The 23,059-nt window shown below is 57.1% G+C and overlaps 3 protein-coding genes across 3 annotated transcripts in view; all 3 read right to left on the bottom strand.

Annotated features, from left to right (window-relative positions):
• The window catches only part of LOC136005937 (hydrocephalus-inducing protein homolog), a gene marked incomplete at both ends in the record, with an annotated part of 47,645 nt that extends 44,258 nt beyond the window's left edge, over window positions 1-3,387 (bottom strand). Inside the window, 2 exons of the mRNA XM_065663828.1 lie at window positions 1,817-1,936; window positions 3,298-3,387. Of these exons, the coding sequence (XP_065519900.1) occupies window positions 1,817-1,936; window positions 3,298-3,387 (210 nt within the window). The remainder of the gene's footprint in view (window positions 1-1,816; window positions 1,937-3,297) is intronic.
• An 86-nt stretch (window positions 3,388-3,473) lies between these two features.
• On the bottom strand, window positions 3,474-10,523 carry LOC136005936 (hydrocephalus-inducing protein-like; the record flags this gene model as incomplete). Its single annotated transcript, XM_065663827.1, has 3 exons — window positions 3,474-3,518; window positions 9,484-9,876; window positions 10,320-10,523. Coding segments are annotated over 3 exons (642 nt in total), but the record flags the coding sequence as incomplete, so codon positions are not given.
• Window positions 10,524-10,855: 332 nt separating this feature from the next.
• The window catches only part of LOC136005935 (hydrocephalus-inducing protein-like), a gene marked incomplete at its 5' end in the record, with an annotated part of 47,967 nt that continues 35,763 nt past the window's right edge, over window positions 10,856-23,059 (bottom strand). The window contains 16 exons of the mRNA XM_065663826.1: window positions 10,856-10,882; window positions 11,199-11,393; window positions 11,642-11,792; window positions 12,092-12,255; window positions 13,627-13,839; window positions 14,619-14,811; window positions 15,170-15,384; window positions 16,787-16,951; window positions 17,689-17,838; window positions 18,234-18,425; window positions 18,513-18,640; window positions 19,489-19,625; window positions 20,474-20,649; window positions 21,376-21,506; window positions 21,966-22,143; window positions 22,911-23,048. Coding sequence (XP_065519898.1) covers window positions 10,856-10,882; window positions 11,199-11,393; window positions 11,642-11,792; window positions 12,092-12,255; window positions 13,627-13,839; window positions 14,619-14,811; window positions 15,170-15,384; window positions 16,787-16,951; window positions 17,689-17,838; window positions 18,234-18,425; window positions 18,513-18,640; window positions 19,489-19,625; window positions 20,474-20,649; window positions 21,376-21,506; window positions 21,966-22,143; window positions 22,911-23,048 — 2,553 coding nt within the window. The remainder of the gene's footprint in view (window positions 10,883-11,198; window positions 11,394-11,641; window positions 11,793-12,091; window positions 12,256-13,626; window positions 13,840-14,618; window positions 14,812-15,169; window positions 15,385-16,786; window positions 16,952-17,688; window positions 17,839-18,233; window positions 18,426-18,512; window positions 18,641-19,488; window positions 19,626-20,473; window positions 20,650-21,375; window positions 21,507-21,965; window positions 22,144-22,910; window positions 23,049-23,059) is intronic.

Raw genomic sequence — 23,059 nt, 5'->3', positions numbered from 1 at the left:
TCTATCTTTGTGCATTTAAATATGCCAAGGGTTTTCCTTAGAGCTGATCTGCCTTTTACACCAGGGCTCTCCGACGCCTGAGGTTGTACCAGCTTCACAACTGATTCATTTTGGGTAAAATCAACAGTTCACACACTGCCTCCCCTTCACAGGGCATAGAAATCCCAAGCTGCAGCTGTTACCAGTCTATTACGTTTTATTGGGAATGGCACCAACATCAATGCAGGTGTTGTTTTCCACTTGGGAAGCACGAATAGAGCAAATTCACTGTTTGCCTCTTTGCTGGTACTTGGCAAAGGCAAACATTCTGAGGAGCTGCACGGATGAGGGAGCAGCTGAAGCCAAAAGGCACAGTGGGAATGAAGCAGAGCAGTAGGAAAAGAGAAACTGAGGCCCATTTTAATAAACGAAGGGCACACCTGCAGCAAAGATTGCCCAAAGTCACTGTGAACCACACCAGTGGTGTCCCTTGGGCATAGGTACCCACATTGCAACTTCCCAGTATGCCCAAGCTACACCAGGAATGACACAGTACTCTCTGGGAGTAACTGAGGGACCATACCTTCATCCTTCCTTGCCAAAGGGTCTTCCATGCTCTACCACGTCCCTGTAAAACCTGTTATCTCAGGAGATACTTTGACTTCTCTTGCTGTTCCTCCCCCTACATTAAGCCCTGACGGTGTCACTCCTTTTGTCCCCTCCTTTGTTTCTCCCAACAGGGAGATTTGAGGAGGGCGTTAATTCACCTGCACACTTCCACCTCCCCCCCGCTCCCCGCTGTGCCCTCCTCTCACACACACGTCTTGCTCTTTCTTACACAACTGGATCCTGAATTACGCCTGTTTCTCACCTTTCTCTGCTTCCAGCACACTTCCTCTTACGTACCAAGAGAATCCCTGTGCGGAAGAAAGCGCTCCGCGACAGGACGTTGAACTCAGCCCCTTTCCTCCCTCCTGTCTTTTCCCACCAGCTTGCTCTTGGCACATGCCTCACTGGAGCAAACGTTTCCCCAGCTGAAATTCAAAAGGTCTCCATTTCCCCCTCTACAGCAGAGCAGAACAAAGTTGCTGCCACTTCTCAACTTCTCCCTGCTCATTCTTCTTAGGAAATCTCAACAGGATCACAATCTTTCCCGTTCAAGTTGGAGACCTTCAGGAGCACATTACCCTGCCTGTGCTGGGATTCTCCAAAGAGAAAGCACAGCCACGCTGGCTTAGAAACACCTGAGCAGAACCAAACTAAGCTTAGCAGGAGCCTCAAGTGGCACCTCAAGTCCTTCCCTTTAACTGCTGCTGCTAAGCCAGCCTGTTTCCCCTGCTCTTCCAAAACACCCAGCCTGGAGTGCTAATGCCAGGAGTTACAACTTACTCCAGCACAAAGTGGAGAAAACTCAAGCCCTGTGCTTTGACACGGAGTTGCACACAGGGGGCTCAACAGGCTGAGAGAGGGAAACATGCCCTGCCAGAAACCAAGATTAACCAAGGAGCCACCGGGACATGGTGCACACTCGCGGTAAAGCATGACAGCAGGCAAGCACTGCCCAGCCCTCGACATTCCCATCAGTCCAGGGCTTTCAAGGGGAAGCATGCTGGCTCAGAAAGCTCCTTTGGCTTAGTTACCACCAGTGCGCGGCCAAAACCAGCGGCAGAATCCCCAGCATGGCAACATTTCCCCCATCTTGCAGAATCACGCTGCTGAGACATTTTATTCTGGATGCGCTGCGCTGCAGCAGGTAACTTGCTCTGCTGCACACCACGTGAATTCCACTGCTCTCCTCCTCCAGCCCAGTGCTCAGCCTCCACAGCCCAGCACTTACCCTGTCGATGTTCCTCAGAGCTAGCGCCGCTATGTAGAACTGGCGGGGAACGTAGTTCTCAAACACCACCTCGGATGGGAACGGCTGGAACAACCTCTGGTCCAGGCCAACTGCTGAGAACTGCAGATGCAAGACAGAGCAGAGAGAGCTTCAGCTGCTGGGAGAAAGATTAACGAATGAAGATCCCACACTGATCTCCAGTAAACACAGTCTCTTGGTGAGTACATCTGCCCAGCTCACACTAGGAGATGGGAGCCCACCCACCTCCGCTCTCAGCTCACAAAACGTTTCTGGACCATGTTGAGCAGCCTCAAGCTAAGAAGCTCTTTTGCAGGCTGTTTCTCCAGGCTGCCTTCTCCAAAAGGCAAAGCAGCGCCCACCTCCAGCAGAGCCCTCTGCTAAGGGGCTCACTCAGCTCCAGACGCTTGCTGGAACAGTCACGAGCACTCAGGGAGCAAGCAAAACCCAGGAGTTTCCAGGAGCCTCCACAGGAAACAATTTGCAGGTGAACTTCCCTCTGAGACAGCGAGACTGAGTCCCACGCATCCCAAATATCTTTTTGGTTTTTTGATGCAGACCCGAGAAACCAGTCGGAAGACACCAGTACCAGGGAGGAAAGGCCAACAAGAAAGTAACAGGGCAGGAGGGAAACAGACAAATGAGGTGAATGCTGGATGGGGATGAAGTTTCAGCTGAAGTCTCAGCATCAGGGGGCAACTTGAGCTAGACTGCAATTCGTATCCCCTTTCCCCACGAGCTTTAAGTTGATGCTTCACTGTATTCTCTTACTGCTCGTTTCTTGAACACCGCTGCAGAAGCAGCTCTGAAAAATGCACGCAAAGACCAAACGCTGACCCAGCAGAGGCAGTACTTGGAGATAATTCCTCCCTGCTTGCTCTCCCCTCTCCCAGCTGCACTGCTGTCACTCGAGAGACACAGGCAGCTCTCCCGCTTCTCCACAAAAGCCATGCTCAGGCCGAGCCCAGTAGCTGTCGCACTGCCAGTTATTTGGGCGCCCGTCTTACGTGTTCCCACCTCCTGTGCTGCCTGGGGCAACCCGTAACCGATGTGCTACATCAGGTCTCTTGCTGGCAGCTTTCTGCTCAACAGCCTACCTCAGTCATCCACCCACCTGGACTGTGTGTTAGACTGAGCAGTCCTGCAAGAAAAGCAGCTTTGAACATCCATCTAAGAGAACACTGATCCAGGCAAAGCGCATCCACTCTTCTCTGCCCAGCAAAACCCACCCACTGCAGCAGAGGTTCCACTGCCTTTGTGCAGACCAGGACTTCAATGGCTCATTGGAGAAATGTGTTTTTTGCCTTTCCCCCAGCAGAAAGAACTCCACCACCACCACTTGGAAATGACAACAGGACCTCATCACCAAGCTGCTTGGGTAAGCTGGAGGCAAGGCTGCCACAAGCACGTGCCCTCTTCAAATGTCACATCAAACGGCAAGGAGAAGAGCAGGGAAAGGCTACCTTTTGATGGGAGACTTCACCCATGTCCCGAAGCTGGGTAGCCCGGGGCCGCCTCATCTCCCGAGGGCTGGCCAGCCTCTGCCTGGTGGTGAGAGACTCTTCTGCCTCTCTGACCAGCTTCGGATTACGAGATGCTACCACTCTGCTCTGGAATCCATCTGCCCTTCTGGAGGACCTCATGGGCCGGGGGGTCTTGCCACTGGCCATGTCGCAGAGGTCGCCTGGAAGAAGCAACAGTTGGACAATCCACAACCCCAGAACCTTAAAACCCTGGACCCACGGAACCCTGGAACCCCGCAACCTCAGGGAAGGGCTCTTAAAGCTCACCCAGTTCCAACCCCCTGCCACGGGCAGGGACACCTTCCACTAGGGCAGGTTGCTCCAAGCCCCGTCCAACCTGGCCTTGAACACTGCCAGGGATGGGGCAGCCACAGCTTCTCTGGGCAACCTGTGCCAGGGCCTCGCCATTCCTGGCACACCCAAAGGACACAGCTGTGTCTCCAGCCTCTGGCATCCTTCCTAAGCGGAGAACACAGGGCCTCCCCACCCTCATTCATGATTAGACCATATTTAGGCTCCATTCATAGACGTAAAACCCCACAACAAACAGACCCTGAGCCAAAACAGCCTTTTGCTCTGGGGGCAGTCCCACGAGCCACACAGACGCACCAGGCGCTACTGGCACTTCTCACCCTCTCTGCAAGGAGCCTGATGATGTTTCTAACTAAGTCAGCACAGAGTTCAAGACTCTGATTAAGAACTATAGTTTCTCAAGGCTACTTTGCCTGGCTCACGTTACAAAGATTATCTGGCAAAAACGGCTCCTTCCAGGCAGGAAATCACCCCACTGCCCAAGAGCATTTCTCCATGCAGAAGGACGCCCTAATTTTCACTTGTTAACACCCAAACTCCAGGCTCCCTCCAGGCACTCCAGGCTGCCACAGCAGGAAAAAAGCAGGAAACCATCGAAGGCACATGAGCAATTAGCTCAGAGCTACGTAAAATCCAGGATGATATTCCCTCCTGCTTCCCTGTGCTCCACATCACCTCTGCTGTGTGCACTTGCTGTACACAGCAAGACAGCATCTAGGCAAAGATGGCCATTCCCTGCCCCTCGACTGCTCCCCACACCCTGCAAGCAAGGCAATCACTTCATTCCTTTACTGCCAAGGCAGCGACAGCACGGCACGTGTTTGTGGTGCCGGGCCCTCCACGGCTTCAGGAAACAAGGCTACCGTTTCCTTTTGTCCTTGCAAGAAACTCCAGAGCTCTGCACTGCCCTACGGACAGGAGGACCTGCTGCAGCAAGAGCTGGGATTTAGAGCTGGAAATAACTCCTTTTCAAGGGAGAAACCTAATGGGGATGATCCAGCATTAAGCTGGGTTTCAGTGGTTTCTTACCGGGTCTTAAGAATAACTGCCTTATTCGTTCCAATTCTCCGAGCTGTGATTTCACTTCACTTGAAACGAACCCTGTCGTCGCCCCCACAACGCTTATTTCCAGAGGGCTTCCAACCTCCACAGCCCAGCCAGCCCAGCAGCTTCCCCCCGCGCCCTGGAGCAAGGCTCTTCCACAGCCCCAGAGCCTGCAGGGACCAGCCTCCCAGAGGAGCAGGAAAGGAGCACAACGGAGCAATCGGGCACATCTCCCTGCAGGGGCAGGACAAACCAGCCACCAGGACACAGCACCCCTCCAGCCCACCACCCCACGGCTCCCTGCTCCCCACCTCAGACAGCCAAGGCTCCCTTTGCTGCAGGACCTACAGCCTAGCTCCAAGTCTCTACCCTCACTGCAAGTTGCACGGCAATTTCAGAGCCCGTTCAAGCCCTTCTACCTGCCCAGCCCTGCTCTTAGCCCAGGGATGTTTAAATCCTGCCGGCTATCACACAACTGCCCCATCCCTGCTGCCAGCGGAGCTGCCTCCTCCCTGCCCAGGGCCAGACGCTACCTGAGCACGGGTGATTCACGCTTCTCCTGGAGGATTCCTCCGTGCGGGGCCCAGCCTTGGCTCCTGAATGCCCTCGCGCTGCTCGGCAGCTGTGGGCAGCTGCAGGGACAGGAGCCGCCCAGGGACGCCTCGGTGTGGCTCTTGCCCACCAGCACAGCAGCTAACTGCTGCTGGGCTGCCAACAGCCAGGGGAACCTGGGCAGCAAAGGACAGGGCTGGCACCTGGGCTGCCCAGCCCCTCTCCTCAACGCTCTGGCTTTGCCAGCTAGGGCAGGGTTTCACCAGCGCCTCGAGGAAGCAGAGCTCAGAGCCTGACAGTAGCTCAAGCCTGCTCCTGCCTCAGCGGCTCAGCAACTCCTGCTCTCACTGGGCCACGGCTGCTGCTCGCATTTAACAGCAGCAGCTCCCCTGTACGTCACAATAGGCGAGGGCCACACGTGGCTTCCACGGCCACCGCAGGGCCTTGCTAAAGCTACAGCCTTGCGGATCCCTGCAGCCCCCCTACGCCTTCAATGTCTCCCCCGCAGTGAAGCCCTGCACCAGGGCTAAAGTGCACCTTACAGCAGCATTTGGTCACGCTCCGTGAGCGACACATAAATTGCTGGAGACACCGCAGATGAGCCAAGAATTTCCCTGCTTCAGCAGGAAAGAAAAAAGCTTCCGCACTGACTACAAAGCAACCATTTAATTCCTACTTTGCTGGCCCACGAGGAGCCCCGCCACACCAGGGCCATGGCCAGGCTGCCTTTGGGGTGACCCCTGTTGCTGTCCCTGGTGAGCGCCCGTCGATGACTTTGTACCCATTAAGCCTGCGCACACGGGCACACGCACCACACAAGGCCACCCAACTGCCCGGGGCATCTCAGCTGCCAGGAGCTTCACACGTTTGCAGCACAGCGTTTGCCAGAAACAAAAGCTTCCCATGAGACTCGGGGCCACAGGCAAAGCAAATCCTCACACCTGCCTGGCGGGGAACGTGGAGCCCTCACTTTGAAACCAACACTCATCATCTGGGCCTTTACAACACAGGCAGGGAGGATATGAGCCCCGAGTGCTAACTGGCTCTCCAGGCAGCCAGCCTCTGGAAACACTCCAAAACATGTCCCGCACCATGTCCAGCCACGAATCCAGCTGGAAACTGGAGAGCTCAGGCAAAGACACCTCAGGCGTGACACCCCTGTGTGCTGAAGGCACCAAGGCTCTCTAACTAAAGGAAACCTCTTACAAAAGCTCTACCACAGCTGACATCATTAATAGGAGCCCACTAGTAGAGCTTCCTGCTATTTCCTTCATAACCTTCAACTGCCAGCCAACGCTGAGACAGACCAAGCTCCCTTCCAGGGTCATAGACTCATAGAATAGTTAGGGTTGGAAAAGACCTCAAGATCATCTAGTTCCAACCCCCCTGCCATGGCCAGGGACACCTCACGCTAAACCATCCCACGCAAGGCTTCATCCAACCTGGCCTCGCACACCGCCAGGGATGGAGCACTCACAACCTCCCTGGGCAACCCATTCCAGTGTCTCACCACCCTAACAGGAAAGAATTTCCTCCTTAGATCCAATCTAAACTTCCCCTGTTTAAGTTTTAACCCCTTACCCCTTGTGCTGTCACTACAGTCCCTGATGAAGAGTCCCTCCCCAGCATCCCTATAGGCCCCCTTCAGGTACTGGAAGGCTGCTATTAGGTCCCCACGCAGCCTTCTCTTCTCCACGCTGAACAGCCCCAACTTGCTCAGCCTATCTTCATACGGGAGGCGCTCCAGTCCCCTGATCATCCTCGTGGCCCTCCTCTGGACTTGTTCCAGCAGTTCCATGTCCTTTTTATGTCGAGGACACCAGAACTGCACACAATACTCCAGGTGAGGTCTCACAAGAGCAGAGTAGAGGGGCAGGGTCACCTCTTTCGACCTGCTGGTCTCGCTCCTTTTGATGCAGCCCAGGATACGGTTGGCTTTCTGGGCTGCGAGCGCACACTGCCGGCTCATGTTCATTTCCTCATCGACCAGCACCCCCAGGTCCTTCTCTGCAGGGCCGCTCTGAATCTCTTCTTTGCCCAACCTGTAGCTGTGCCTGGGATTGCTCCAACCCAGGTGTAGGACCTTGCACTTGTCATGGTTGAACTTCATAAGGTTGGCATCAGCCCACCTTACAAGCGTGTCAAGGTCCCTCTGGATGGCATCCCTTCCCTCCAGCATATCAACCGGACCACACAGCTTGGTGTCACTGGCAAACTTGCTGAGGGCGCACTCAAGCCCACTGTCCATGTCAGCGACAAAGATGTTGAGTAAGACCGGTCCCAACACCGATCCCTGAGGGACACCACTCGTTACCGGTCTCCAGCCGGATATCGAGCCATTGAGCACAACTCTTTGCGTGCGGCCGTCCAGCCAGTTCTTTATCCACCGAGTGGTCCATCCATCAAATTGATATCTCTCCAATTCAGAGAGAAGGATGTCGTGTGGGACAGTGTCAAACGCTTTGCACAAGTCCAGGTAGATGACATCAACTGCTTTACCCTTGTCCATCAATTCTGTAGCCCCATCATAGAAGGCCACCACATTGGTCAGGCAGGATTTCCCCTTAGTGAAGCCATGCTGGCTGTCACCAAGCACCTTGTTGTTTTTCATGTGCCTTAGCATGCTGTCCAGGAGAATGTGCTCCAAGATTTTACCAGGCACAGAGGTAAGACTCTGTAATTCCCCGCGTCTTCCATTTTCCCCTTCTTGAAAATGGGGGTTATATTTCCCGTTTTCCAGTCGTCGGGAACTTCACCTGGCTGCCATTATTTTTCAAATATGATGGCCAGTAGCTTAGCAACGTCATTCGCCAGCTCCTTCAGGACCCACGGATGGATTCCATCAGGTTCCATGGACTTGTGCACGTTCAGGTTCTTAAGACGGTCTTGAACCAGATCCTCTCCTATAGTGGGCCTAAGGTCTTCATTCTCAAATTTTTACCTTTAAGTGGAACCGACTGAAGTCTTAACCGCGCTTTCCCAAAGAATCTTAGAGAATAACAGAATCGTAGAACGCTTTGGATTGGAAAGGACCTTAAGATCCTCTAGTTCCAACACCCTGTCACAGGGAGGGACACCTCACACAAGAACATGGTGCCCAAGCCCCGTCCAACCTGGCCTTGAACACTGCCAGGGATGGAGCATTCACCACTGCTTTGGGCAACCTGTGCCAGTGCCCCACCACCCGCACAGTGAAGAATTTCTTCCTTCTAGCTAACCTGAACTTCCTCTGTTTCACTTTAAGCCCATCACCCCTTGTCCTCTTGATACAGCCCCTGATCAAGAGTCCCTCCCCAGCATGCTGGTAGGCCCCCTTCAGATACTGGAAGGCTGCTATGAGGTCTCCACCCCGCCTTCCCTTCTCCACGCTGAACAGCCCCAGCTTTCTCAGCCTGTCTTTGTACAGGAGCTGCTCCATCCCCCTTAGCATCCTCGTGGCCCTCCTCTGGATTTGCTCCAACAGCTCTAGGTCCTTCTGTTGAGGACACCAGAACTGTACACTGTGCTCCCAGTGGGGGTCTCATGAGAGCAGAGGAGCAGGATCACCTCCCTTGACCTGCTGGTCATGCTCTTGGTGATACAGCCCAGGACACAGGGGGTTTCCGGGCTCAAGCGCACGCTGAAGCGCCTCATGTTCCAACCCCCAGGTCCTTCTCCTCACGCTGCTCTGAATCACTTCTCTGCGCAGCCTGCAGCTGTGCCTGGGATTGCCCTGACCCAGGGGCAGGAGCCTGCACTCGGCTTTGCTGAACTTCATGAGGCTGGCCACCTCTCCAGCATGTGCAGGTCCCTCTGGATGCCATCCCTTCCCTCCAGCGCGCCGGCTGCACCACACAGCTTGGTGTTGTCTGCAAGCTTGCTGAGGGCGCTCGATCCCACTGTCTGTGTCAGCGACAAAGATGTTGAACAGGGTCTGCCCCAACACCGACCCCTGACGGACACCATTCGTCACTGGTCTCCGTTTACACATTGAGCCATTGACCGCGACTCTCTGTGTGCAGTCATCCAGCCAATTCCTTGTCCAGCGGCTGTGCATCCAGCGAATTCATGCCTCTCCCGTTTAGAGACAAGGACGTCGTGTGGGAGGATGCTAAATGAAATTTATTGGCTCCAGAGAGCACGAACGTGGCGGGAAGGGCCAGGGGCAGCTGGTCACTTGCGGGTGGAGGGCAGGCCCCGGAGGTGGTAGATCCAGGAGCCGCCAGGGCAAGAGACCACCAGCCTGCTGGTGACAGGAGCCGGGCCGCCCGTGAAGGAGACGGTGATGGTGGTGCTGCTCTTGGCGCGCAGCATCTCGGGGGCCCTGACGCTGAAGGCCGGGTGCTTTACGGCATACTGGAACGCCGTGGCCCTCGGGAAGACGTTCCTGAAGGAGATGGAGGTGGTGCCGCCGGCTGGGATGAGGAAGGGGCCCTGGGGTTCAGGGGGCAGCGCAAGGCCGATGAGTGGGATGCAGTACTGCCCGCCCAGTGCAGAGCTGAGCTGCAACGTGGCCTTGGCTTTGCCCAGGTGGCAGGGCTCAAAGGTCACTTCCACATTCAGCTCCGAGCCCCCAGCGCTGGCGGGTGCCGCACTGATGGATTTTGCCGTCCGGAAGTCGGCACAGTCGGTCTGCGCAGGGGAGACAAGAGACCATGGGGGGTTGGTCACAACAGCAGAGCCAGCGCCTCGGGAAGAACACGATGGTCCCCTGGCCCTGGCCCGTCCCACCCAGACCATAGCCCTGGTGAGTGCCTGCGGTGAATGGGCACGAGAAGTGTGCAAACGTGCCCAGCAGGAACAACCCTGCACCCAAGCCCCAAGACTGCCAGACCTGGGCTGCAAGCGGGAAGCAAGCCCAGGCACCACGGGGCCTGAAAAGCAGCTCCAACCAGGGCAGCAGACACGGGCCCGCAAGGGAGGACAAGCCCACACTAGTGGGAAGGCCCCTGGGCTCACATGGCCACCCTGGCTCTGCCAGGCCACGCCAGAGGCACTCGGACCCCCTGGTGGAGAGGGCTGGTGCTGGCCAGAGGAGCTGCCTCCCAGCCAGAGCCCTGGCAGCCCGGGCTCACCTGTAGGAGGTACTCGGTCTCCTGCTGGGCAAAATTCCGTATTTTGGTGGTGATGGTCTGACGGGAGCCCAGCGTGGTGCGGAAATACACGGGCTTCTCTGGCCTGCTCGAGGTGGCTTTCAGCTGCAGGTTGTAAGACAGAGAGCCCAAGTCGCTGCTCTGGAGCACCAGGTGCCCGGTGCTCTCACCCGTTTTCAGGGGCTGATACTCCAAGACAAGATCCGCCTGGGAGGAAGGAAGGAAAAAGCCACGGCGTCAGGCACAGGCAGGGAACACGTGTGCCTGAGAAGGGGGCAGCTGGTCCCTGCTCTGCTCAGGCAGCGCTTGAAGGCTGGGCTGCCTTCCCCGCTCTGACTCCCTCTCTCTCGGGCACAGCCTTGCTCCTTCTGGGGGACGGTTCACTCAGGGACAGATCCCAACAGCTCAGAGCCCTCCAGCATGATGCCAGAAGCTGCCCACCCTAAAAAGCCCCTGTGCTCCCCCAGGGCACACACCACCTCCTGTCAATGCAGGCTGCAGACAACCTGGCCGCGGGATCAGGCTTGTCCTGCAGCCACTCGCACCTGGAAGCAACACATTAAATGAGGGGCACATGGCACAAGGACCTGCCACGTGACGCCCAGTGGCGGCGTGTTACAGGGGCCAGCAGGGCAGACTCCACCAGCGCAGGATGATTCCCACTGGGGATATTCTCGCACACTGCTCCCTCTCTACGTCATCGGCAGGGAGCTGCCACCACGGAAAGAGGCCCCACATGGCTCCTTTCAGGCATCACCCTCCAAGAGCCCCCCCTCCGGCCACGAGTAGGGAGAGCAGAGTGAGCCGGAGGAGCTTTGCTCCTACCTTTGACTGTGCAGGAACAGTAAAGTGCTGTGGAACGCTGACGTCCGGCACTTTGCAGTTGATGGCAAACGTCACCGGGACAGGCAGAGGGTTGTCCACCTTGACAGTGGAGGACACTCTCTGCCGAACGGCGGTGCTCATTTCGACAGTGCCGATGGGTCCCGAAGCCATCACCTTGAAAGTCACCATGTGGAACAAGTACTCTCCGGTTGTCTCGTTGAGGAAGGTCACCTGAATCAGACAGAAAGGGAAGTGCTGCTCATTCCACACAGGAAAACAGACCCGGAAGAGCCCACCGAGCTCAGCGCCCTGCTTCCAGGAATGGCTATGAGCACCCAGCGAGGAGGAGTGCAAGACCAGAGAAAGCACCTGTGGTATTTCATAGGACCCGTGCACGTGGAGGTATGAAAACGGGCGTGTAGCTTCTCAGTGAGCCAACAGCTCCTTGAAGGGCCCTGCAGACCAGTGTCCTCACTCACCTTTGCCCTGTAGACTCCTTCTTTGTAGGAGAAGAAGGTGAGCTGGTAGTCCTTCTTCGCAGAGCTCGGCACGTCGATGTATGAACACCCCTGCAGCACGGAACTGCTTTCCAGGTTCTCTGGTTTGAGCATGTCAATAACCACCAGGAACCTGCGGGTGAGAAGGACGCAGTGAAGGTCAACAGGAAGGACTCCCATAGGATACCCATCGTGCGGGGGTACAATACAGTCCCTCTCATCCTCAGTGCCTCGGGCACAGGGCGCCAGCTCTCACCCCCCTTGGAGGAAAGCCCTCCAGGATGGCTCTGCACAGGCAGAACGTGGGTATGGCCAGACACAGCCAAGGAGAGGGAAAAGCTTTCAGGAGGGAGCTTCCAGGCACTGGAAGCTTCCTTCCTTGTGCTGCTGCAGGGATTGCTCATGAGGCCAGACTCCCTGGGCTGGACTCACCTCTGTGGTCTCTGCAGCCAGTTGGACACAGGGATGAGCTCCGTGTGGGAATTCCTGCACGGAACCTGCCGGGAAATGGCCCCTGAGCACCTGGGGGCTTCAGCAGTTCCTTCCAGCTGGTAGCGTAAGCCTGTCCCGTCCGGCAGGGGGAAGAAGATGGAGCCCTACAGACAACGAATAGGACAAGTCGGCTCTGGAGCACCCCTGGACAGTCCCACGCCTGAGGCTCTCACTGAGGCAGCTTTCAGCACGTCCAGCTGGCAGAGCTGTGACTGCAGCCCTGTCCCGCGCAGGAGGAGACAGACGCCAGCGTCGCACCTGCTCTGAGCTGCTTGTCAGCGGGTGCGTGGCCCACAGGACACGGCACAGCTACAGGACACAGAGGCATCATCTCTGGGCAAAGCAAGGAAACACGGGCCCTGCAGCAGAGCTGCTCTGCACATCCCAACACTCCCTTACTGGCCCCACTCACCTGGGCATGTCCCTGCCAGCCTGTGCTCACGCAGGGACAGCCGTGGGCAGGGGGTGGCCGTCCCTGATGAGCTCCATTGCCTCAGTCCTGCTGGCCTTAGCCCCAACAGCGCTGACCAGAGAGCAGCCTGTAAGCTGGCACAACAGGGGCCCCCAGACATGGGCCATGGAAAGCTCATATCCATGCTCATTCTGGGTGCCCGTGCATCCCAGACACCTGCCTCTGCCTCCACAGCAGCTGAAAGCTGCAAGACTCCTCACGCAGGCTGTACGTTAAAGAGATGCTGAGCACGTGCGACCCTAAGGGCACAGATCTGCTGAGCACCCTGGAGATTTGAGGCCAGAAATCTCTGACCTGGCCCACTGCAAGGCCAGCTGGAGCGGGACAAGGAGCGCGACAAGGACCCGGCAGCTCCAGCACCACAGAGCCCTTCTGAACTGACCCCTTGGATTTAGGAGCTTGTTGCTGGCCTGGCACAGAAAACATTGCAGAGGGGCCAGTCACCCCCATGTGCCCAGCCTGAGACCTGCAGGAAGGGCTCCTCCCAAAGCTCCTGCATGACCCTCAAGAGATCTCTCTCGTTTCCCACCTGCCTGCTCACGGCCAGGACGGCACTGACAAACTGCAGGGCAGCTTTGCCCTTCTTGCTCCCTGCAAGCTGCAGAAGGACACCAGCCAGGTGCTGCTGGCAGAAGTGGTTGTGCCCGGGGCTTGGAGAGCCTGTGCAGCCCGTGCGCTGAGCATGGGGGTTTCTGAGCCCCCTGGGCTGCCACAAGCAGCGACCCAGAGCTACGCAGAACAAACTTCATTTCTTGGCCTGCAGAAAGCCTGGCTTTTTACGTTAGCTGCTCCAACACGTTTGGTGCTCAGTCCCGACTTCCCATCTGCCCTTTGCCCGTGCTGGCCCCCAGCCACCACAAAACCCAGCTTCCAACAGAGAGCACAGGACACCTTCAGCTTGGACAGGACCTCCAAAGGTCATCTCGGCCAACCTCCTGCCCAAAGGAGAGTGACCTACGAGGGTCATGCCACGAGGGTCAGCACGCTGGCACAGCTCACCTACCTGATGCTTCTTGTTCCCACAGCTCATGGTTAGGGGTCTGTAGGTGACCTGGTAGGCCTTTTCTTTTTGCCTGGCCTCCAGATGGATAAATTCAGGCCCTTTCCAGTATTTCCCCTCAACAATGGGCTGCAGGGTCCAGGCCTCGCTGCTCGGGTTCGACAGGAGGATGGTCTGGCTCTGCTTCTCACGCACATTGCAGCTGAAAGTCAGGGTCTGCAACAGAGGAGCACAGAGGCTGCGGGGTCGTACACACAATCCTTGCCACTCTTCTCACGCTGGCTCTACACCAGGACCTGGAGCACGGGGAGCAGCTTTTCCTTGTCACATGCAAAAATTACACTTTGGCCACAGCTTTTGGAGTAAATCAAGCTGGTTGTTCTTGAAGAAGGGAGCAGAACAAGCCTTTCGCATGCTGGGTGGAAGGAAACTTCAGGGGAGTCCTGAAAGGAAACTGCTGTGCAAGGACAGATCTGCAGCCACACAGCCCTTTCCTTCATGGGCAGGATGAAGAGGAGCTCCATGCTCTCTTTGGGAGCAAGAGCCAACTGCTCCCAAGCTACCCCCTCCCAGGGGCTGGATGCAGATGCCTTGCCCCTTCCTACTGCTGAATGCCCTCCCCTGGCCCGGCACGGGGGAGAAGTGTGGCTGCGGGTGCAGTGCTGGGATACAGCGGGGTGGCTCTGTGGGGAGGGTCTCAGGAGAGCCCGGCAGGGTGCTCCCACGGCACGGGTGCTACAGTGCAGAGCCAGGACAACCGAGCTGCTCACTGGAGGAGCAACACCTCGAACAGGGGAGAAAGGCAATGACAGGGCTCAGGAACTCTGGCAGTCCTGCCCAGCACTTTCTCTCTGGGATACCCCGGCACAAGCGAGTCTGCGCTCGCAAGTGTCCTTCAGTTCCTGCCCTGGCAGAGATGTGGCGCAAATGCTGGGGTCCAGGGGCCCATCCTGTCCCTGCTGCGTTACCTCTCTGGTGCCAGGGGCCTCCACGCAGGATCCTGATAGCGTAAGGCGGAGCGCCTCGCTGCCCGGGATGAAGCACCGCAGCCCCTCGTACTGGACAGCCTGGCTCAGCTTCGAGGGGCGGAAGGTCACAACGAAGGGGACATCCACCCCTGGCCTGATGTAACCCTTTGTGGGGCTGATAGCAAAGTCCGGCTGGAAGCTCTCCACGTCCCACAAAAACCTTGCCAAGGAAAGCACAAGGACAGGAAAGAAGGATTAGCCACGGGGAGCTGTCAAGGCAGGGTAAGTCTCAGCGTGAGGCTCTCCGTCTCTGGTGGGCTTTCCCACCACATCTCAGGCCTGATGCTGAGCCACCTGGCAATAAGGCTTCAGGCTGGGCAGGACCCACTGCACCCATCTCTAAATGAGCTTTTGCTCGTACCCCCTTGCTAACTGCCAGGGCCTGACTGCACGGCCATGGCTGCACGACTCTCCAGCGGGATGGAGAAGCAGAGAGGAGCTATCTGGGCACACTACGGCTCCTCACAACCCTCATCCAAGCAATCAGCCCTCAGAGAGCCTGGGGGGTCCTGCTTTACCTGACTCCTGCGTCGCCCGCGTTCCGCATGACGACGCGCCGGCACGTGTAGCTCTGCCGTACCACGGCTCCAAAGCTGAGCTGGTCCTGGTCCAAGCTCACGAGGCTGCCCTGGCAGGAGCCCCGCACCGCAAAGAGGGAGCGCACCAGCCCGCGGCACTCCAGCAGCACTTCCCCGCTGAACGGCTGCATGCGGCGCTTCGGGGAGAAGGTCACCTCCACTTTGCAGGTGTCTCCTCTGGCCTTCAGCTTTAGCTCCTTGCTGGGCTTCAAGCACAGAACCTACCCGAAGAGATAAGTGGAGACTATTTCATCTGGCAAGCCAGCTGCGGAGCCTCCCTCACCAGACTCAGGGAAGAGGCTTCCAATTCCTCTTCTGTCCGCACCAACACTGACCCAGTCCCACTCATTCCCTCGTAGGCATTCCTAGGTAATACCAAAGGTGTTTTCTGCCATGTGTCCACCTGGTCACGGTGAGGTCACCTCTGCCTTCTAAAGCTTTCATGGAAGTTCCAACAGAGCTGTAACCCTCCCTCTTTCAAGATTCACCTCCCTCGCCTTTCCAGATCTAAAATATGTGGCTGCATCCTGACCTATGCGTCTAAAACAGGTTAGAGGAATTGTGCTGCCTTCTCACTTGTGGCTCTCGGGGAGTCCTGGCACCCCGCTCAGCTGAAGCATTCACACTGCAAGCATCTGCTGGCAGAGCAGTGCCAGCAGGGAGGACGGGGCAGGCACAGGCAGCCAGGGCAGCCCACAGCTGTCATTAGCTACTACCTCCCACCCACAGCAGCTCATCGCTCCCTGCAGGCACGCTAAAGTGCTCTGCAGAGAAGGAATGGCACTTACCCCAGCTTCCTGCAACTCTGGCACGGTGGATGTGACTCTGAGCTTAAAGGCGAGAGGGCCTGCACTCTTGTTGGCTATGGTGACGATCTTCTTCACCGTCTGCCCAATGCAGATGTTTCCTAGCTTCACCACCTTTCCTGGTGGATGCACAACGTCAACCTGAGGCAGGAGGGATTGATATCAAGCCAAAGGAAAGAAGGAGAAGAGGTTTTCTGCCACTCTCGTGGCAGAAACACAAACCATGGTAGGCTGGGGAAGAGATGAGCAAATGAGAAAACCATGCTGGTTGCCACCTGCACTTTTAGCATTTAGATTTCATCTCACCTTCATTTCTATGCCCCTTCCTTGGGCCTCAACAGTCAGCTTCTCAGCCGGGGCACACGGAGGCAGCAACAAGCTGTTGTGGCTGTTGTCGTCTTTAGGTGTCCGTAGGAGCTGCGCACAGAGGGAAGAGAAACCACAGACAGCATGAGTTTCTGGACCTTCACCACGTGAACAGACTCCCCAGACGAGCCATCCCCTCCCATACTCTTTCCCCCCAGTGGCAGGGATTATCCAAGTCCCTCCACAGCCTGCCAGCAGAGCCGGCTAACCCTGGAATGCCACCGGGCTTTGCCCTGCGCGCTGCCCCCGTCTCCCTGGCACAAGCCTGGGAATGCTGGAGCGCTGGGAATCTCCAGGAGCGTGCACAGACCTTCCCCCTCACCTGCTCCTCAGCAAGGTGCTGCTGGTCAAACTCCAGTGAGTAAACCCCACAGGGGTTCTTCACCACCACTGTCCCCTCTTCCCCATGGCTCTGTGGCAGCAGCGGTCCCAGCTCGAGCTCTGCGGGGCTCAACTCCAGCCGTGGCTCCAGACCACATCCCAAGACCGGCACCCGCAGGCGTTGGCTGCTCTGGCAAATCTGGATCTGCAGCTCACCCCGGTAGCACTTCTGCAAAGAAGCAGCACAGAAAGCTCCTCCGTGAAGCCCCAGGTGACAGCGCCTCCAAGGCAACAATCGCCCCAGGGTCAGGGGTCTTCTCAGCACCTCTAAGCTGAACCCAAACCAGGCAGTTACTTAGAGCAGGGGCTACAGCATCTGCATGGCTCTGAGTAACTGCGGTGAGTCCTGCTCGGGAGTGTAACTGCGCAGTTGGCTACCAGATGGATCTAAAACAGCCTATCAGAGGTTTTCACCTAGTCGTGGGGGAGCGCAACGCACGTGAGAAAAGTCTGCTTTCTCAGACACAGTCCTGGCGCTGCAGCACCGGGCAAACATCAGCTGTGTGAAAGAGGCAGCTGAGCTCTCACTGGACAGAAATAAGGATCGTCTTCTCTGCTCAGTGCTTGGCTCTGGTCAAAGCCAGACACGAGACGCTGAAATCTCCACGAGCAATTGAAAGATCCCTGCGACTGTCCCCAGCCATGGAAGCACTTGGGTCCATCCTGTCACACGCTGCCAGTTTCCAAGTCACGGTGGCCACATGCAAACTGCCTTTGGGAATGCTCCACCATTTAAGCTGACTCCCAAACTGCGTGGGACCGTGCAGGGGAAACTGAGGAACGGTGGGCACAGGGCTGGCAGAAAGCTCCACGCGGAGGCAGAGCTCATTCCCCGCTCCCTGTGCTGGCCTCCCCTTACCACACTGCCCTGACAGTCCTCCTGGGGGTGACACCCACCAAACTCACCTCTTCCGTGGGTGAAAAACGGACTTGGACATGGCACTGCTGTCCTGGAGCGAGGGTTCCAGCTGAGGGCAGCACCTCAAAGCCACAGGGCGCGGGCCTCATCTCCTCCCGCAGCTTGTCACGCTCGCTCGCTGGCAGATGTTTGTCCACCTGCACACAGAAACCAGTCGCGTGAGGTCTCCTTGGTCTGCGAGGACAGACCCTCGGTTCCTGCAGTGCTCCGAGATGCTGGCACGGTGCAGGGAGCACCTTCATCCCACCCAGACGTGGCCACCCCTGCCTAGAACTGGAGGGCAAACATGTTGGCAGGGCAGGCAGATGGGGAGGCAGTGTCCTCGGAGGGGGAGGAATGGGTGAAGATGGCAGAGAAGTGAAGCGTCAGCTAGTGAGCAGGCCCAGGTGAACCAGCCTTGCTCTGTACCCTCAAAAGCTTCCTCAAGCGAGCTGCAGCCCAAGTGCTCAGGCAGCCAGAGGGGCGGGAAAGCCAAGAGAGGCAAAGAAAACCCAACCGAGAAGTTGTGTGTTACACGTTGTCTGTGCTTTACCTCCTTAACAGCCTCATTCATGCTCATGGACCATTTACAGGGGACCTGGGACGTGTTGTGGAGCTGGATGGTTTCTTCCTGCCACTGCCCACACTGGACAGAGGAGAACTCCAGCCTGTCCCTCGAGAGGCAGAGGGACGGCTCAGCCACAATGGCACGCAGGCGGACCTGGAACGTGGGGCCTCCTCTGACCTAGAGAAGGACAGAGCATCCAGTTGAGAGCCCGGCTGACACTCGCTGCTGTGCCCAACCTGCTGCCTGCCCCACAAGCTGGCCTACCTTGATGGGCAGGAGCACATCCACCTTTCCCAGGGGCACGTTGGCACTTTGTGGGTCGAAGCACACTTCAAATGTCTTGGTCTCACAGCAGGGCAGGCGCTTCACAAGGTCCAGGCACACGCTGAAGCCTGAACACAGGAAAATCAAGCAGCTGAGATACACAAGCAACAGGAAATGGCTCAGAAGCATGGCAAGGCCACAGGGGTGTCCTGGCTGGCAGCTCTGTGAAAGACCCCTTTCCATCTCCAGAGAAGCTGCTCTGCTCCCCTTGTCACTGCCCAAAGCAAAAGGATTTTCACAGCCAGAATCCAGGGGTTGCAGGGTAAAAACGAACCACATTGGTTGAGGAGCTCCGGCAATTCCTTCAGCAGGCATCTCAGGGAAGGACGCATACACCTCTCCAAAGGACAATTTCCAACTAAGATACCAAATGCTGTGGTGTTCCCTGGACAGCGGCTTAGAAGAGACGCCTGGCCACCCGTCACAGACAGCAGTCCCCGTGTGACGGAGCTGCAGCCTTACCCCAAGGCCTCTTTGCGAAGCCTGTTTCGATACGGCACAGGATCCCACAGGCCGTTCAATAAGGCTGAGCAGAAGTGCTCTGGCACTAGGAACTCTAAACAAAGCACTTCCGAACCACAGAGGGTCCATCTGGCTGCAACATAAACCCTCAGAGTGCACAAAGAAACTCCGATGGTGCTCACGGGAGCCAAGAGCAGTAGATGCTGAGAGGCGATCACGCTGATCAGCCCATCTGGCCCCTGCAATGACTTTTTAGGGCAGCCACAGGCAGACCAGGTCTCTGGGCACTGCTCGACAGAATTCAGGCTCTTGAACAGGGCACCGGCCAGAGGGGTACTAAGGAGGAAAAAGCTGCCCAAGGAAGTACTCAAATCTCCCCATGCCCAATGGCTCCAGCTGATGTGGCAGAGACAGCCCCTTCAAGCCCCCGTGAAGCCTCTTTACCACTGGTTACCTGTGTTATACAGGACATATCCATCGGCCTTGAAAGATGCAGGGAAGTGCCCGGTGTTGGTGAGCTTCACCATGTGTGTGTGGATGTCACCGGGAACGACATAGCCAAGGTCCAGGACGTATTCGGGCAGCTCAGCTCTGAAAGGAGGAGGAAGGACACTCTGTAAAGCCCAGCATGGCGTGGGGTGGAGAAGCAAATGGAGTGGATAATTCTGTATCCACTGCTGTGAAAACTCAAGCCAAGCCCAGGAAACCCAAGGCCTGACCTGAGCACCCAGTAATAAGACTTGGCTAAGTCATGGGGAGTGCAGGGCCTAGGATTTATCAGCCACCAACGGGATCTTCGAGTCAGTTTAAAGCGGGTACTGGACACAGTTCCTATGCTGTGAAAAGCCATTGCAGAGAAGTCCACTGCGTCTCCACGGGTCTCAATGAAACTGCTAAGCTGGTGTCCGGCCCAAGCCTGAAACTGCTTCAGGACCTTCTCACAGGATTTCCTTGCAGAGGATACCTCCACTGCTCTGCAGCCAGATCTGTCCCCAAAGCAGCGCTTGAGAGAGTATCGCGTGCAGTAACCAACACTACAAGATTGCTGTGAAGGTCTTTTTGCAGGCAATCCCACTTGGAAAAGCACATAAGGGATCTGGACCATTCCCTGCTCTTCCTGCTTAGTGGGGTCTGCTTCTCGGCACAAAGACACCGGCTTGGAGATGCCCCTTTCACAGCTGGTCAGCAGGGGTGGTGCCTGTGCTGTCTGCAAGGGCTTGCTGGTCTGCACCCCCTCAGCTCTGAGAACAGAACCCAGCAACTGTGGGGAGTGGAGCACCTCCAGAGCTCAGGGTAGCACTGTGCAAGTGAGGACACCGAGCTGCCCACAGGGAGCACGGCGTAGCTCTCAGCATCAGGCCCTTTCGGAAGTCTTCAGCTATTCCCAACTCTGAGACACAAGGAGCTCTCAGGGGCAGGGCTGCACTGCTGGCTGTTACCCTCGCGGCCCCTGGAGACAGGCTACAGGAGTCCCTACTAACTTGAGAAGCCTCCGATGTACACGCTGGTGAAAGGCAGTGTCCTCCGGGGGACGGGAGGCGAGAGCTTTCTGCTGCTCCAGGGCATGTTCCTCAATCAGCATCTCCTCCATCTGCATCTGCAGCTGAGCATCCCACTGAGGAAAGGAAAGACAGGGGCTGGTTAGCCAAGGTCCTTCCCAAGGCACAAGCTTGTCTCGGGTGGAGGATCCCACCCTGCTCTTGTTGAGAGGGGCGACGGAGTCAGTCTGTCTCACTGGTCGGTGTCTGTGACACTTCCTGCTCTCTCAGGCAGGATCATATCCCCACAGAAATGAACTCCAGTGTCTCTGCCTGCCCAGTTATCAAAGCTGATCTGGACAGACACACAAACAAGCCAGAAACCTTCCAAAGCTCCAAGTATGTCCCTGCCTCCAGTGAGTGCCAAAGCAGCCTGGACAAAAGCTCTCCTGGAAAGGGAACCATGAGAGAGCTGGAGCCTCCTGGAGATACAGAACACAGCACAGCCTCAGGCTGCATTCAGGCTGCTGCTTTACGCTCTGTAAACCTGGCAGAGCTTGGCCGGTGAGCAACAAACCCCCCAGCACCACCCTGTGTGTCCTTCAGAGCACCAGAAACCCAACTGCCCGAGCACAGCTTTCAGCATCTCCCTGGGGTAGTCAGGAGCTGGCGCATCGCCACGAGGGACAACTCCCAGAGGTGGGCAGCCCAAGGGGCACGCTGAGCTGACACACTCCGTGGCCAGGGGTGTGCAGGGAGGTGCCCAGTGCCGGCAGGGCCCTGGGCAGCTGCCGTGGGGCGCAGGGGCTCCAGTGTCTCGCAGGAGGGTGGCACGTGCGGGACAGGGCAGCAGCTCTACTCACCACGGTGCCCGAGTCGTCCACGCGGGGCTCGGCTGCCACAGCCTCCCCCAGAGCAATGGCCTCTTCTCTCTGGCTGCCTTTGTCCAGCTTTTCTTTGGCCTTTAGGAGGATCTTCTCATATTTGGCGTTGCCTGAAAGCACAGGACACCACCCATAGCAGTGGGGCAGCACAAATCCCACGGAAGACGGGAAGCCCCATTCCCCCGACACCCAGACACAAACTGCTCCAGCAATGTAGGGAAAGGAGATCCTGCTGCTTCTCACCCCCACCCGTCTTTCTCGCCACACAGGAGCATCTCAGCCCCACAGCGTGATGCAAACCCAACCCCTGTCAAAATCCCTGCCAGCCTCTATTACAGCTTTCCCAAGCTTTTCTGCCCAGCCATCATCTTCCCAGACCTCTTGGCAAGCTGTGCACGATGGTTCCTGCGGCAAAGCCCACATGGGCTCGTCTGCCAGAGGCTAAAGAAGCAACCAGAGGGCTGACCTTGTCTGACAGCCCTGAAACCTCCAGGCCTGCTGGAGGTGCCTGTGAGCTGCCCTGTGGGCATATGGCATGGGGGAAAGCCGAGCAGACAGGCAGTGCTCACCTTTGATGTTCCTGGGCAGGTCCAAGTGGATCCTGGGAAAGGTCCCCTCTCCTTTCAGGGAGATTTTTTCTGGCTCCAGGTGACCCAGTTGGATCTGGAAAGCCCTGCAGAAGACTCCAGGCACTCCTGGCAGGTAATACACTTTCAGCACTTGCTGCTTGCCAGGTTCAACGTAACCCTGCAGGGCACACAAGAGGGAGGGACGCAGTGTACCAAAGAGGATTCCGTGGAGGGATGGCTCACATGACAGACGCGCTGAGAACACAAGACAGGTTCTCATACATAAGGAAACATCAGACATCACCACCTCCAGCTTTCCTGTATCCAAACGCCTGAGTCTCACTGCTCTTCTGCTCACAGGGTTTACCCTCTGCTAGCCAGAGCCAGGCACAACAAACCAAAGCTCTTTCACCAGCTGCTCTGGAAGAACGGAGAAGGGCCTCTGCTTCCAGCAGGGCCAGCAGCTCCTGGCAGCAGCTTGCAGGAGAGGACATCAGCATGTCACCCCTCAGACGGACAGGCACTGAGGAAGGTGGAAGCCACTTGGCCCTTTGGCTTCCTCTTCCCATCGCAAAAGGGCACCAAGACAGGAACACTGCTCCAGCTCTAAGACACCCAGGCAGGATGACAAGCTGCGATGGAGTGATGCTCCAGTGATGGCACAACCAGAGAGCTCAGCACTCAGCTCCAAAGAGCTCCCGGAGCACTCGTGCCTCCCACTGGTGCTTGCTGTAGGACAGCAGAGCCAGCGGCGCCCAAGGACAATCAGGGGCTCCGTTAGGATTCTGCTCGATGGACCTCCTCTGCCTCTGCAACAGTCGCTCACAGCCCTGTGTCTCCTGGCTGGTTTTGGACGGGGCTTGTGTGTTCATTCCCCCTGTTTTCCCCCAAAGCGCTCTCCTGGGCAGCCTGACACAGGCCGGGTGAAGCCCTTGTGCTACTCACCCTGCTGGGCACGACCAGGGGCACGCCAGGCAGAGGGCTGGCTGCAGTGCCTGTGCCGGGGCTCAGCACCACAAAGGCAAATCCCAGCTTCCCGCTGTTTTGCAGGGTCAGCGCTGCTTCCGTGACTTTGTTAAACACCTGAGCAGAGG

This window comes from Lathamus discolor, chromosome Z (genome assembly GCF_037157495.1).
Source record: "Lathamus discolor isolate bLatDis1 chromosome Z, bLatDis1.hap1, whole genome shotgun sequence".
NCBI lineage: Eukaryota > Metazoa > Chordata > Aves > Psittaciformes > Psittacidae > Lathamus > Lathamus discolor.
This window is presented reverse-complemented; position numbering and strand designations above follow the sequence as displayed.